Source organism: Lactuca virosa, chromosome 4 (genome assembly GCF_052849685.1).
Source record: "Lactuca virosa cultivar CGN04683 chromosome 4, Lactuca_virosa_CGN04683_v6, whole genome shotgun sequence".
Taxonomy (NCBI): domain Eukaryota; kingdom Viridiplantae; phylum Streptophyta; class Magnoliopsida; order Asterales; family Asteraceae; genus Lactuca; species Lactuca virosa.
In genome coordinates, this window is record NC_136429.1 from 407,675,759 (window position 1) to 407,691,237 (window position 15,479).

Below are 15,479 nucleotides of genomic sequence, written 5' to 3' on the forward strand. Positions count from 1 at the left end.
CATTACGAACTAAATGTATACAAACTAAGAAACTTAACATAAAACAGTTGGTAATAACGACTCAACGTGTATAAAAACATATATATATATATATATATATATATATATATATATATATATATACATAACTGATAGAAACCGCGAAAATTATTCTCCACCAATCATTTCGTTGAGGCACAAACGTTAAATCTATTTACTTGGTCGTGATGCGTTCGCACACAATGCACGTCCATTGAACGTAATATGGGACTTGAGTGAATAATCATGTGACACGAACGTCCATGGAATATCATTTAAATGGGTTTTTTAATCTTTTTTAAGTTTTTTTTCATTTTTTTAATATTTTTTTTGTTTCTTTTTTTTTAACTTTTTTTTATTAATATATACTCGGTTTTTCAGTTTTTCTTGTTTTTCGTTTCTTTTTTCTTTTTTCTTTTCTTTTTATTTTTTTTCTTTTTATTTTTTGAATTAATCGATTCGAATTTGTGATGTTTAACCATTATAAAAAGTTTCGAATCATAACGATATCATGCATCATACATATTTGGATCATATTAATTTAAATTATAAAAATTTGGATTATAAAATTTTGGATCATATCATTTTGAATCATAATAATTTGGATCACATCATTTATGAATCATATGATTTAGATCATAATATATTTAATTAAATAAAGTTTTTGTTCAATACAGTATTTGGATCATTATATTTTTTAAATCATTTAATTTTAAATCATAAAATATATAAAAAATAAGGATCATAAAATATTTGAATCAAAATATTTTTTAGATCATAATAAGTTAATGATTATAAACATGTTGAATTATATTATTTTTGAATCCTAAATATTTTGAATCATCTATATTTGGATCGTATTATGTTTAATATTTTTTTTAAAAAACTTTTAATCTTTTAAAATCAAGTTTGGTATCTAAAACACCTTATTTTTTAAGAGAATCTTTTTACAAAGTCATTAGAATAGTAGGTAGAAGTATTCCTTAAATTTTTATAATTTTTTGAGAAATTTTTTCTGGTTTTTTTTATAAATATAAAAAAAAAATTTAAAAAGTAAAAATATCAAATGTTCATTAATATGCTCTTTTTTTAGAAAATTAAATTCTAAGAACTTTGATATTTTTAGAAAAAAAAATTCAAAGAAAAAAAAGTTATAGTCAAAACCTTAATGGGTGGAAAAAAAAATCACGAGCCTATTGGCTGATGACACATGGCGGCGAGAGAAATTAGGCGCGTTCATGCGCATCTGATGTGTGCTGAGCTCCAATTCGTTTACAAAAATACCCTTCTGATTTTTCATCTCCACCCGAAGTTTAAGATATTTCCAAAAATGACCCCTCATCTTTTAATAATTAATCAATTTTTTATATTAAATCTAAACCATCCAATTTCACCTATTAACGACTAAGATTTGTCTTTACGGTTCCTACCAATTTTTGAGTTCCTACGTGAATCTCTCTCTCTCTCTCTCTCTCTCTCTCTCTCTCTCTCTCTCTCTCTCTCTATATATATATATATATATATATATATATATATATATATATATATGGATGAACAGCATTACTTTACTTGTATTTTTTATTAATTCATTTATAAACTAATATTTCTACTTTATCCATTTTTATAGGTTTTTTAATATAATGTTCATTACTTATATTATTTACGGTAAATAACACAAAAGACACTAAGTTTACACTAAAATTCTAATTTGACACTGTGTTTTTTTTTGTCTCAAATTTGACACTATATTTTCTAATTTTTTACAATTCTGACCACTTGACCGGCCAACCAGGTTATCTGCTGACGTGGCATGATAACGTGTCAATTTTGATGATGTGGCATACTGACGTGTATTAATACAAAAATATGGTTTTTTTAAATGAAAAAGATATAATTATACGGTTTAAAATGTATTAAAAATATTTATACGGTTTCAAATGGAAAATGGTCAACATTGAACAAAATTGGAAAAAATGATGTTCGATTTAAAACAAAAAAAAAGCAGAATGTTAAAATTAAAAGAAAAAATTAAACTTAGTGTCAAAATCGAAAAAGTAAAAACTTAGTGTCTTTTGTAGGAAAAAAATTCAATTTTAACACGTCAGCATGTCACGTCATCAAAAATGACACATCATCATGCCACCTCCTTAGGTTAACCGGTCAAGTTGTCAGAATTGTATAAATTTAAAAAACACGGTATCAAATTTAAGACAAAAATATATATATGTTAAATTAAAATTTTAATGTAAACTTAATGTCTTTTGTGTTATTTACTCTAATATTTATTTATCAACAATACTTAAGTTTGTAAAGATATCAGATAAAGTCCATACCTATGTCTTGTATCTAGTACCTCAATCAACATTGACTTTTTGGTTGGCCACAAATTCGCACTTCAAACCGATTTTTTTAGAACCGACGTAGTAATAATAATAATAATAATAATAATAATAATAATAATAATAATAATAATAATAACTAGAAAGTTTACCCCCGCTACACGGGGGCCAGAAGCTTTCAATGTTGTTTCCGAATTTATAAATATGACAGACATAGAGAGTACAAGGATGAAAAGTCCGGGCTTTGCCCCGGACAAAAATGTAAAAGTTTTGACTGCAAGGACCAAAAGTGTGAAAATGGCTAAAGAATTAAAGGGGTAGGAATTAGCAACTTTTTAGAAAAGGGATCAAAGTTGTCAAACCGTTAAAGTTTTGTGGCCGAACTTTAAATATTAAAAGGTTCCAAAAAAAGTGTAAAAATATTGATTGCAAGGACCAAAAATGTCAAAATGGGTAAAGAATAATGAACAAAGTTGTCAAAAAACATCCAAATTTAATATTCATAACTTCCAACAATAATACAGGGACCAATTCTGCCAAAAAAATGAAAAGTTGAATGGAACACAAACAAAATGACATGAATAAATTAATTAAAAAAGTACAAGGACCGGATATGTAAATCAAGAGGCCAAAGCTGGACAAAGTATGCAAAATTTACTATTCCTTTCTTCCACAACTTTAATATATATATAATAATAATAATAATAATAACGGTCTCTTTTTTTTGAGAACCAGTTAGGTCAAAATTGAAATGTTTGAAATAGGTTTTATTATATAACTGAAACTAGTTTTTTTCCACCTTTTCTTCGATAATCAAACCTAATGGTTTAATATATATATATATATATATATATATATATATATATATATATATATATATATATATATATATAGTTTCTGATAATAACCGAAACCAATCTAGAGAAGACCGGTTTTAAAAAACCAAAACCGGTGTATGTCCACCTTTAGCCCTAAATACCGACATATCCACCCGTTTCAATTTTTAGGATTTTTCTCCCTCTACATTTCCTAATGCCATCAAAACCTTATTTTGTTTAAAGAGAAATATAACCAAAAGTTGCTAATATGCACCTACTAATGCTACAACCATTTCTTCCACATACAAACACACAACAGACCAAAAAACAGCATTAACCATCAAAAAATATCAATTATTTTATGATACAAAATTCTGCCTCCTTAGAAGCTCAAGTCGCAAAGAAAGCTCGGCACATTTCCTTTTGGTTTCCGCAACCTTTTTCTCCAAATCATTAACCTAATTCCCCATTCAAACATCAAAAGAAATAAACCACATCAACTTCTAAAACTACAGAACAGAACAGGACAAGACAGAACACTACAGTACAGTCTTTTTAACAAGAGAGACATCAAAAGCAAGTCCTCGTCCCGCCTTTTTTTTGTCAAAGTCAAACACAACACAGTACAACTTGTTCTTACCGTAGTTGTTAACTCATTCTTCCTTTGTGTGTGCTCCTCACATCTACAAAACATTATCATTAGTGTAAAAATGCAATAATATTGGATCAAATGAAAGATGCCAAAAATACAAACTTTTACTACCTCATGAAAAGTTGGATGTTTTCATCACAAATTTGATCAATATCCACTGAACCATCTCCACGTGTCACTTCTTGATCAAAACCCTGGAATCCGTGACATAATAACAATATCAATCTTAATTACAAATATTCATTCTCCGAAAATATTAAAAAAAGAAAAAATAACCCTTTTGACAAAAAAAAAAAAAAAAAAAATGTAATTTTTGTCACATTGACATCAGTATTTGTCAATGTCCCACCTTTTTTGGGTGGGACAAAACACTGTAATTTTTGTCTTATTGACATCAGTCTCATGTATCAGATAAAATAAGGAAGGCAAGACTGACGGTGTCAAATCCAGGAGGAGCCCGAGCCACAGGTACGCCATTGTTGTAGACGGTTCGACCATGGTTAGCCATCAAATCGGGCCTTGGGTTGACCGCAAGACCAGGCATGGGTTGACTTTGACTATGGTCAAACCTTTGACCTTGGGTTTGAAGTGGCAGAGTGGATGATGTCTTTTCCAATTTTCGAAGGAAACTTGGATCGGGCAGGTGCCCAATTAAGTGACAGTGAGTTCTCCTGTTCATAAAGTTTGTTAGAAATATATGTAAAAATTTAAATAAAAAATTTTTAAAAAATGAAAAACAAAAAACCAGTATTCCATTTGCATCTGTTTAAGCTTCGATTCCAGCCTTGAGAATAAAGATGATCTTTCAAAATCCTGTTTGTCGTGTGCTGGTTCTATAAAATTTGCTTCAAGAACTCCTGTAGAAATTTAGGAAGTGTTCATGGAATCTGGGAAGGAATGGAATGGTTGATTCCATTGGAATGGTTGATTCCGTTGGAAAATGGAATTCATTGTCATTCCTTAGGCAGGGGTTTCTTTTTTATTCCATGAAGGAGTGGAATGATGAATTGTTATATATATATATATATATATATATATCCACCTTTTATTTTATATAACATGTAATTGCACAAGAATTTCACGATTTTAATTGAATTATAAATTTATTTTCAAAGGTAACTATTACAAAATATATTCTTTAGATTACATTTCATCTTTGGTCCCTAAGTTTAGTTACTTTTTTTGAATCAGATCAAAAAGATAATACTTATGCAAATTTGGTCCTTACTCATGGATTTTGTAGAGTTTTTAGTCCTCTCTTTAGATTAAATGACAACTTGGCCCCTAGTATTTTTTATCATTAAGGGGCAAAAATGTGATTTTGTATGGAACATGGATCAAAACCGTTTTGAGAATCTTCAATAAGGACTATAATTGCAAAAAATTATATATATCTTTTTTGGACATGATCCGGAAAAAACATCTGATCACAGGGACTAAAAATGAAATTTGCATTTTATTAAACTTTTATTATATTCATTTTTTTCAAACTTGCAACTAATAAATTCTATAATTATGATTAACTAATATTAACAAACCGTGTGAAATCCTACATGCCAATGGAATGGAATTACTCATTCCATTCCATCCAACCAAACAAACAATTAAAGAAGAGAACATGCTTACCCACAATTCCATTTCCTTTAGAATTCCCATCACCAGTTACTTTCCAAAAGGGCTGAAACAGAAAGAAATGAAAATAAGATGTTATAAACTTATAATAAGCAAATCAATAAAATTACATAGCTATCTTTTTCATTTAAAAAAAAAATTCATAATTTATAAAAACACATACTCGAATAAGGCGATTTTTATGATATATGTTAAATCCAGTAATTGGAAGAGCAGGTGCTTCTTTAATAAATCCAAGGGTTGTCTCCATAATCGCCTACATCAAGAACAATTAGAGGTTTAACTAATAAAAACATATAATTAATAAATAAAAAAATACAGGGTTAGTTTTTGTAAATACTGATTTTATGTGTAAAATAGAGAAAATATTACCTCTCTCATTGAAGAAACATGTGGTCTGTAAATGACAACTTCCTTACATTTCAATTCATCTGCTATATTAAACTGCTCTACAGGTTCCCCCCTTAAGAAAATTTTAAAGTTTTTAAACTTTTTGAGGTACAACATAGAAACATATGCCTATAAAAAAAAAAAGATTATATATCATTATGATGCAAATTAAAAAAATAAAGATCCCAAAGAAAAGTTATAAAATTTAAATAATCACCCTTAATGAATGTAGAAGGCGTTTAGAAATATGTGTTTCTATTTCAGCTGCTTTCTTGCTTAATTTGGACAAACGAGAAACTTCATCTCTCAATTTTATATCCTGTATCAAAACAAAATATAAAATTTAGCACTTGTATAATGATATTATTATCATTAAAAATCATAATTGTACAAAAAAAAGTACTTATACCTCATCATCATCATCAAAGTTGAGTTCATAGATGCCTTCATCATTGAGCCATAAGTTATATATAAGAACCTTTGTCCCATGTGATCCAATATCTTCAAACTGAGAAAGTTTATTAAAAAAAACAATGCTTAAATGTAAAAAAAAATCCAAACTTTTTAAAAAGGGGAACAAAAATAAGAAAACAAACCTGTTGCATTAAATCATCTTTTGAAGAAAATGGAGACCATTCAAGAATTGTGTTCAAGTTAGTAGACCAATCATCCTGAGAGCCATATATTAAAGGTTCTGCCCAATGCTTTGAGATATCAAAATCAATCTGCAAACAAATTTTATTTTATATAAAAAACAAAAGAACAAAAGAAAGATTGTTTAAAAAAAATAAAGGGTTTGTTGTTTATATATCTACCATTGGGACAATGACATCATCTTGTCCAGTTTTGCGTAGAAATGTATAAGATAAAAGGCCAACACTTTGGGTTTTTTGACTACAAAAGATAGTAACAAATAACATTAAAAAACATTACTTTTTTAATCCCGATAATTAATTTTAAAAATTAAATAATATCAAAGAGGAAAGAGAGTAGAAAGAAAGAGTACCCGTTTTTAGATGCACGACTGAAAACAATCACATCAGCTCCTAATCTCATAGTGCTTGTCTTGAACCCATTTCCATCTGAAAATATAAAGTTTTTAAAGTTTTTAATATCATTAAGTATTCAAGATTTCAAAAATCTGAAATAGTTTTTAAATACTTTCATTGTCCAATTGTGTCATTTGTCTTCTTTGTTGAGTATCCCAAGCTCATGCACTTCCGAATGCCCTCAGGATCCATTCCACCTCCATCATCTGCAACAGCATTTCAGTTTGACTAGTCAACATTGATATTGATATTGATATATCTAGAAACATTATAACAATCAATGTGAAAGTTAAATACATCAAGAATGTTACCAAGAAAAAGTAAAGCAGGAGAATTGTCCCTTTTGCTGTAGATTCTGTCAACTTTCACAAAAGTTGCCCCGTTGTTGATCTGTAACATCATATAAGTTATAGACAGAATACTTCAATAGCAATGTAATATTTCAACCTTACAATTCTGCATATAAACTTGCAATATATCTATTCAATCAAAAGAAATTGTGATGTCTAGTAATGGTTTAATGCTTTTAATTTGATTACATAAAATCAAATCATAAGTCATGTAACATGGTAAAGGGATGAAAAAGAATATATATTGTCTTACTTATATTAATGAAATTCTTGTGATGTCTAAAACTAAGGGTTTACCTCATCAACAGCATTATCCAACAGCTCAGCAATTGCTGCAATAGTTGCAACTACATTGTGAGTATTAAATCTTGATAATACCATCAATAACATTGAACTTCTGTATAATACTTGAGGTTGGGATAATTAGAAAAATCAAAAAATCTGAAGACTGACTGTGTTTCATGATAAGAGAAAAATCCAAAAAGTTGAAGGTCATACCTCCAAAAGCCCATTTGTGTGAAGTTGCATTGGAATGAAGAAACTTTGGGTGCACACGAGCATGCTCCAATTCATCTGAAATAAATCAGAACTCCATTCACGTCAACTTGCAAGTCAAGTGTGAATGTCTGTTCCAATCACATATATAGTGCGTAACTATAATTTTCTCCTATGAATATGTCATATCCTATTACAAAATGCCCAAAATCTAGGGCAAGAAGCAAAGAGGGAGGTGAGATACACTCAATATCATGAAAAATTGTAACAATTTCCTTTGTGACAGAGTTCCAAGCTAGATTTATCGGGTTATCCATTGTAATCATTAGGAATAAGTAACGCTATTTAGTTCACGAGATTATCTATTTCGTACGTAGAAATTTATCTAACAGTAGGTCAAAAGTTTTTAGCGAAGAAGGGCAGCAACAATACAAATACACAATAAAAAGATGAATCGGTTAAACCTTGAGAAGGAGTCCAGTTTGTTGGGCCAATATCGAATGCTCCTGCTTTCCAAAAACTTCGGTTCTCCAGTGTCCGATTGACCGACTCCATCGTTGTGTTATTCTGAACTTCTGCTCAACTTCGAATATATGATGCAACTGTGTAAGTACACCAGTGTAGAAGTGAATATGATCGAGAGTAGAAGCGAACTTCTGTTCTACTTCGATTAGCAGTTCACGAAATATCAAATGTGGAATTTGATCGAGTGTAGAAGTCAATTTGTGCCGACTGATGTAGTGTGTGTTCACTATTCAGTGTTGAAACCACACCAACTCAAAACGACCTAGTTTTAGTGGCGGGGTGGCTCTACTCTAATTACAAAACCAAGTACTCCAATTTTTATGTAAAGAAAATTAATTTTTTCTAGACAAAACTTCAAAAGTGGTCCCTGTGGTTTCACAAAATGTGAAGTTTGGTCCCTAATTTACAAAAACCTCACGGATGGTCCCTGTGGTTTCAAAACTTTTAATGTTTAGTCCTTCCGCCTAACTCCGTCAGCTTTCTACCGTTAAGTGAGGGGCATTTTCGTCATTTCAATACCCAGGGACCATGAGGTTTTCTCTATTAAAATAATAATAATAATAATAAAATATAAATATTTAATATAAAAGGGTCCTCTCTCTCTCTCTCTCTCTCTCTCTCTCTCTCTCTCTCGTTTGAGGTTTCAATTTCCCCAGACAATGTCAGGTGGCAATGCCACGTCCTCATGTTGGGTTCCTATACCTATTTTGGATATGGATCTGACCAATACGATGGTTAGAGTCTAATGTGAAGAAGGTTAACTGGAGTAAAACACCATGGTTGGTTGTGATTGTTCATGCTCCATGGTATGATCGATATGTGGGTATCGATGGAGGGATTACTGAAGCAGACATTACTGAAGCGAAACAGAATAACAAATGCGTAACACTCTGTTCCGAATTGACTTCTAGTCTGAGGCGGTGGCTCGAAGGTCGGTTATTATAAGGATTATGGCTCTTGGGAAGGTAAGATCTGGCCCTTTTGGGTGCGGGTGATGTATTAGAAATGATCCGGGTGTTTGGTTCGTGTTTCGGAACCTAGGGGTATTTCGGTAAAATGGCAGTTCGGGTTTTTGTGGAAATGGAATTTTGTTCGGAAGGTATTTAGGAAGATATGAGTTGATAGAAGTGTAGGGCTTCTCGTTACCTTTCTGTGGATATAAGGATTGTCGAAAACGGATTTATAACGAAGAAGTTATGGCCTTCGGAAGTTTAGTAGTTTCAGGCTTAGCCGAGTACGTTGGGCGTACACAAGGAGTACGTTGGGCGTACTAGTGATGAAGGCATTACGATGGGCGTACTTTTGGAGTACGTTGGGCGTACTGACCAAGAGGATCGCGAATGTTCCCCGGAGTACGCTGGGCGTACTCCAGTCAGATCAGAACCCTATTTTAGGGTCTTGGACCCTATTTAAACTCCTTATCTCATAACCTAACCCTAACATCTTCAGCCTCCACCCCTCTAAACCCTAGAAATCGTCATATATCATCCATGGTGGCATTTTAAGCTTATGGAGTCCATTTTTGGGGTGTTTGACCCATTTTCAAGAAGATGAAGTTTGATGCAAAGATGAGAATCAAGAAGGAGCTTATGGATCTGGCTTTTAGGACTCATTCTCAGCTTGATAAAGGTATAAAGCTTTGAACTTGACCATTGAATGCTTAGATCTATTATGTTTAGTTTTTGGATCTTTTGGTCCCAAGAATGGAGCTTTATGGTTCCAAATCCGTTTTTAGGCTTGGGGTTGCCACCCTTGATGCTATTTGTAACACCCCAAATTTCAATTGTTCAATGAAGGGCCAAAAGTGTAAATTTAGGAAAGGGACTCGACGAGTAGGTCTGCTTACTCGCCGAGTCGGAGCGGGATTCTATCGCGGTTTAAGTGGCCAACTCTCCGAGTCGGCGGCTTGGACTAGACGAGTTGGTGCTGAAGAGAGAAAACCCTAATCCTGGGGGTTGTGCCCTATACACATTATAACCCACCCTCAGCCTCTTTGCTACCCTTTTGAGATCCAGAAACCCTAGAATCGAGCGAGCTTCCATTAATAGAGAGAATAGAGCTTTGGAGGAGAAAATATTGGAAAGGCGCTTGAAGATCAAGAGGTTTGCTGCAAAGGATTGGTGTAGATCTGGGATCTACTTCAGTTGGAGCTTATTTTGGAGGTAATAATCTGTTGCTTGGGCTCTTTTGCATCTAGATCTATTATCATTTGAGATTTGGGGCATTTTTGGTATGATTGAGAGCTATTTCGAGTTAGAGGCTTAGATCTGAGGTTCTTACTTCAGATCTAGGCTTGTGATGTTCCAAAATGTCATAAAGCTTCTGTTTAAGAGTTGTTGGTGAAGCCCCCTAGTCCTTAGCCCTAGCTCTAGTGTGTTTTGGGCCTATATCTCCTTGGTTTCACGTAAAGTTTGCAACTTTATGTGACGGTTAGACTGTAGAAGAGTGGATCTATGGATTGGAGCCCCTGCATGGCTAGAAAAGCCTCTGTATGGAATGAGAACTGGAGAGACTCGGCGAGTCACATGGGTGTACTCGACGAGTTGTATGAAGATTGCCTTGGACCCAACGAGTTGGAAGAATAACCCGGCGAGTCTGTCGAAGATTGCCTTGGACTCGGCGAGTCTGGTCGCAGAACCTAACCTCTTCTGGTTAAGACGCAGATCAGTGAGTCGAGGGGTGACTCAGTGAGTTGGACAGGATGGGACTCAGAGATCGTTGGACTCGATGAGTCTTGGGGTGACTCGGCGAGTTGAGTCGTGTTCTAAGAGTTTTCAGAGTATAAGGACTCGACGAGTCAACGGGTTGACTCGGCGAGTAGGGTCAGTCAGGAAGTTTGACTTTGGCCTGGACTTTGACTTTGACCTTCAAGGGTGTTATGGTAATTGGTTATTTATGTCAATGGTCCATTGATGGCAATAGGTGTTGGAGTTTGGAGCAGTGCTTCGGGTGTGTGCTTCCGTGGTTCGGTTCTTCATTTCAGGTGAGTTATCCTCACTATATCGACAGGGTCTACGGCACCAAGGTCGGCCCTTTATCGGATGGAAATCCGGGTATTGTTTGTTGTGTTATTGCTTTGCTAGATCTGCATCCTGGTATTTAGGATGGTGTTATGTTAGTGACCTGGTTAAGGTCGGTACCCGGTATATAGGGTAATGTTATGCTAGTGACCGGTTAGGTCAGAATCCTGGTTAGGATGTTGATATGTTATGTGATCTGTTAGACTGTTTGTCTGGTTAAGGATTTGTTATGCGATTAATTGTTTATGTGCACATGGTTGTTTGACGGGGGTTGGGTTGAGGCGGGTCCTGCTTTGTGCTGTAGGCCAACATACCCAGGGCGGGCGAGATATTCCGAAGGCCCAGCGAGCGGTCCGGATAGGCTGAAGGTCCCAAGAAGGCGGACCAGACGTGCCGAGGCACAGAGAGTGGACCAGGCCGACTGAAGGACCGGTGTGGGCGGACCAGTCATACTGTAGACTCAGAGAGTGGACCAGGTGGATTGAAGGCCCGGTGCGGGCGGAGCAATCACACTGTAGACTCGATGTACATGGCTAGACTCGGAGGGTGGACCAGGTGGACTGAAGGCCGGTGCGGGCGGACCAGTCACACAGTAGACCCGATGTGCATGGCTGTTCTATTTGTGATATGTTATGAGTATGTTTATGTGTGGTTGGTATTCTGGGGGTAACTCACTAAGCTTTCGGGCTTATAGTTTAGTGTATTGTTTCAGGTACTTTAGGAGATCGCGGCAAGGCGAAGGCCTGATCGTACCGCTCCTCATGTTTTATGATCTATGTGATATGGTCCTGGGGGGATACTCTGATGTTTAAACTATTTTGAAAACGAGATGTATGAACTTAATGGTTTTTGAATGAATTAAAATGTTTTAATTTGGCTCAATTTTTATGGGTGTTACAAGTTGGTATCAGAGCCTTGGTTTGAGTGAATTGGAGGAATATTCGTGTGAATCCAGTCTCAAATCAAGTAGGGATTTTCAAAATGGTTTTCAAAAGGTTTTCAAAATAAGTAAAGGAGGATGCAGAGGGTACGATCAGCCAGAGCCAGTAAGTAGACCCCAAAATACCATACAAGTTATTTGCTTATGTGATATGTTAGAACAGCATGCTAGTACTAGGCTAGGGAATTTCAGGAATTGCATGATAGAATTGCCTGATTATGTGATGCCTACTAGCCTAGGGTTTTCTTGATATGAGATATTCGGTATTCCTCTAGGGGTGAGGATTGAGTGCTTGCTATGTATGTTTGTGCTTAGGGCGTTCTGGTGATACTTGAGACAAATATGGGTAGGTGTGGAAGGTAGTATGGGCCCGTACTACTGAAAGCACAGGACCCATACGCGTGTCAAGGAAGTCACAACCCCTAGGTTGTTGGTTAGAGGTTAGTTCGCGGCGATTATGCGAGGTATCGGAGGTTCTTGTGGTTTATTGCAGTATGGCGGATGCGAGACGTTTCGAGTCAGGATCGGGAGAGGGTGGTCATAATGGATCAGCACCACCCGAGGTTATTGGTCAGATGAGTACGGATGAGTTGGATGCCAGGATTCGTGAGATCCTGCATGATGAGGTTGCTGCTATGTTCCGGGCTGAGTTGTCGGAGATATTTGGGTCGATCAAGACTGCCATGGTTGAGTACTTTGATGAGCGCTATGCAGCTCTTGCGGAGACGGCTGTCGCGGCAGCTACAGCGGCTGTAGCAGTGGCAGGGGAGGAACTGGTCGAGGTTTTCAGTATCGGGACTTCGATAATACGAAGCCCCCTACTTTCGATGGAGTTCAGGATCCGATCGTTGCTATGAGATGGTTGTCAGACGTGGAAGGATGTTTCTTCACGTGTTCATGCCCTGCTGATCAGAGGGTGAGGTGTGCTCTGAACCTTTTGAGGCTCGGGGCGAAGGATTGGTGGAGGTTGACTACGGGATCTTATTCGGATGCGCAGCAGGCTGCGGTTACTTGGGATCAGTTTCGGGAGATGTTCAGCACTCGTTATGTTCCACGGGTTGAGAGAGAGAGGTTGGCTCAGGAGTTCTTGGAGCTGAAGCAGGATTCGGAGTCGGTGACGGAGATCACCAGGATGTTCACTGAGAGGGCGATGTTTTGCCCGGAGTTCGCGTCGGAGCAGGCTCAGATGTCCCGGTATCTGAGTATGCTCAAAAGGGATATTAGACAGTTTGTGTACACGCAGAGGTGTGATACCTTGTTAGAGTTGTAGGAGGCCGCCAGGCGGCGTGAGTTGGAGATTGAGTTGCAGTTGCGAGAGCAGAGGCAGGCCCCGGTACAGTCGTAGCCGGCGCCGAAACGGTTCAAAACCGTTGACTCCAGGATTGGGGGTCAGAGCAGCCACACTTGTGAGAAGTGTGGGAAGGGTCATACCGGAGTTTGTAGGTCCGGTGGAGCGTGCCGCAAGTGCGGGAGAGAGGGGCATTATACGAGGGATTACCGTCAGTCGGCCCCGGTACAGGATATGAGGATTTGTTATCACTGCCATCAGGTTGGACACTTGAGGGCCAACTGCCCACAGTTTGCTGCTGGATCAATGCAGGCTCCAACATCGGCCACTTTGAGGATTATTGGCGGGGGTCAGGGTGGAGCGGAGCCTCCGAGGGCTCAGGGACGCGCATTCCAGCTTACAGCAGAGGAGGTCAGGGCAGAGCCAGATGCAGCTGCGGGTATGTTTCCATCTTGTTATCTTGTTATTTGTATGGTATTGTAAATCTGTCTGCATTGTTCCGCATGTTTCGTAGTATGATTGAGGATCTTAGTAGTTAGGAGTTGTAGTTAGCGTTCAGAAGGACTCTTGGTCGAAAGATAAGGTATATGATCTCGTTGCTAGGAATAGCAACTGCGATGCGAGAAGTGTTCAGTTGAGATTCGAACTTCCTTGGAGTTCGGGATGTGCGATGACGGGAGAGTGTTATGTGGAGGTTGCTCACCCCGGAGGGATTTAGTTCCGAGAGAAGAGGGGGAAACTTTATCAAGTAAGGTCGATCGAGTTATGCCGGTTGTCAGCGAAAGTTAGGAGAATTGGAAAATTCTCCGGTAAAACAGCAAGTATTCAAGGTTGGTTAGCTGTTTAGATTTATCAGTGTTGTTAGCCGAGAGTGTGGCATGATTGGAGCAAGTGATAGACAAGTGGGGCGGAACACAGACCATGGTTTTCGGAAAAGGTGACTAATTGTTGTAAGGCCTAGGGTTAGGCCGGGAATTGAGTATATGGAATGGAGTTGGAGTTCGAAACCCCAAGAGGGCTAGAACAGTATGCATGGGAGAGATTCCCAGGAAGAATGGTTCAGGATGGTGTACAACAGTTTTGAGCGGTCCGGATAGACTGAAGGCCAAAAGGCGTACCAGTCAGACCGAAGGCTCGGGGAACGGTCCAGATAGGCTGAAGGCCCAGGAGGGCGGTCCAGACATGCTGAAGGTTCTGAGAGTGGTCCAGATAGGCTGAAGGCCTGGAAAGGCGGTCCAGTCATGCTGAAGACTCTGTATGTGTTAGTGGATCGGTAGGAGGAAAATGAGTGAATATGTCGCCATGCAATAGTAATCGATATGGTCTGGCCCCAAGTATTGAACATGATGATGGAGTCGGCCGGAGGCCGTGAGTGGGCCTAGTTAATTATGTGATCGGATTCGGAGTATATGGGAGTTCGAGAATCGCAGTTGCTCTACATGGATAGTGTAGAGTGGAGTTTAGCTCTCTGGCACTTATAGGTGCGGTAAGGGTTGTTGAGTAGACTTCCTGGAAAGGGAAGGTATGTAGCTCCGGAAGGAGTTTGGGTCCTCTGAAAGGAAGGCGGTGGAGTAATAGGATGATCAAATGTGCTTGGTAGTAAGCACTGGGATTGTACCAGATATATGGAAGCACATACAGGTTGGATGCCCGTTGAGGTTGTGGCAATGTTGGATGATGCGCAGGCATGTTTTCAGTCTCCTTGGAAGAGGAGGAGGAAAGTGGTTCCATATTGGAGATTGGGACAGAGGAAGGTGAGATAGCAGGTTAACAGACTCGGGAGTAGTTTGGACCGGTGCTGAGGACTGTATAAGGATATTACAGTCGGAGGTCAAGGACCTAGAGATCGTGATAGGGAGGTGTGAGTGGGTTGCACTCCGTTGTGTCGAACCGAAGGGTTCGATGGTGACGCAAGGACAAGGTCCTTAGTTCCGAGTATGGTTGTAGGCTTGAGTTATGTATG

The 15,479-nt window shown here is 37.4% G+C and overlaps 1 protein-coding gene across 1 annotated transcript; it reads right to left on the reverse strand.

Annotated features, from left to right (window-relative positions):
* Positions 1-3,390: 3,390 nt before the first annotated feature.
* Positions 3,391-8,519, reverse strand: LOC145108895 (protein MICRORCHIDIA 2-like). Its single transcript, XM_079045980.1, has 18 exons — positions 8,208-8,519; positions 7,747-7,821; positions 7,546-7,580; positions 7,210-7,288; positions 7,015-7,104; positions 6,856-6,931; positions 6,665-6,743; positions 6,446-6,574; positions 6,259-6,357; positions 6,067-6,168; positions 5,832-5,978; positions 5,623-5,715; positions 5,454-5,505; positions 4,573-4,684; positions 4,264-4,498; positions 3,939-4,021; positions 3,816-3,858; positions 3,391-3,633 (listed from the first exon to the last, which is right to left on the reverse strand). Exons 1-18 carry the CDS (start codon positions 8,296-8,298, stop codon positions 3,535-3,537), a joined length of 1,719 nt encoding a protein of 572 aa, XP_078902106.1. The 5' UTR covers positions 8,299-8,519; the 3' UTR covers positions 3,391-3,534.
* Positions 8,520-15,479: the final 6,960 nt, after the last annotated feature.

Coding starts and splice junctions, on each gene's coding strand:
- LOC145108895 (XM_079045980.1), bottom strand. CDS start 8,298: ATGGAGTCGGTCAATCGGACACTGGAGAACCGAAGTTTTTGGAAAGCA. Junction 5,979..6,066: donor GCCTTCTACATTCATTAAGG/GTGATTATTTAA, acceptor TTTTTTTTATAG/GCATATGTTTCTATGTTGTA. Junction 5,506..5,622: donor ATAAAAATCGCCTTATTCGA/GTATGTGTTTTT, acceptor TTTCTGTTTCAG/CCCTTTTGGAAAGTAACTGG.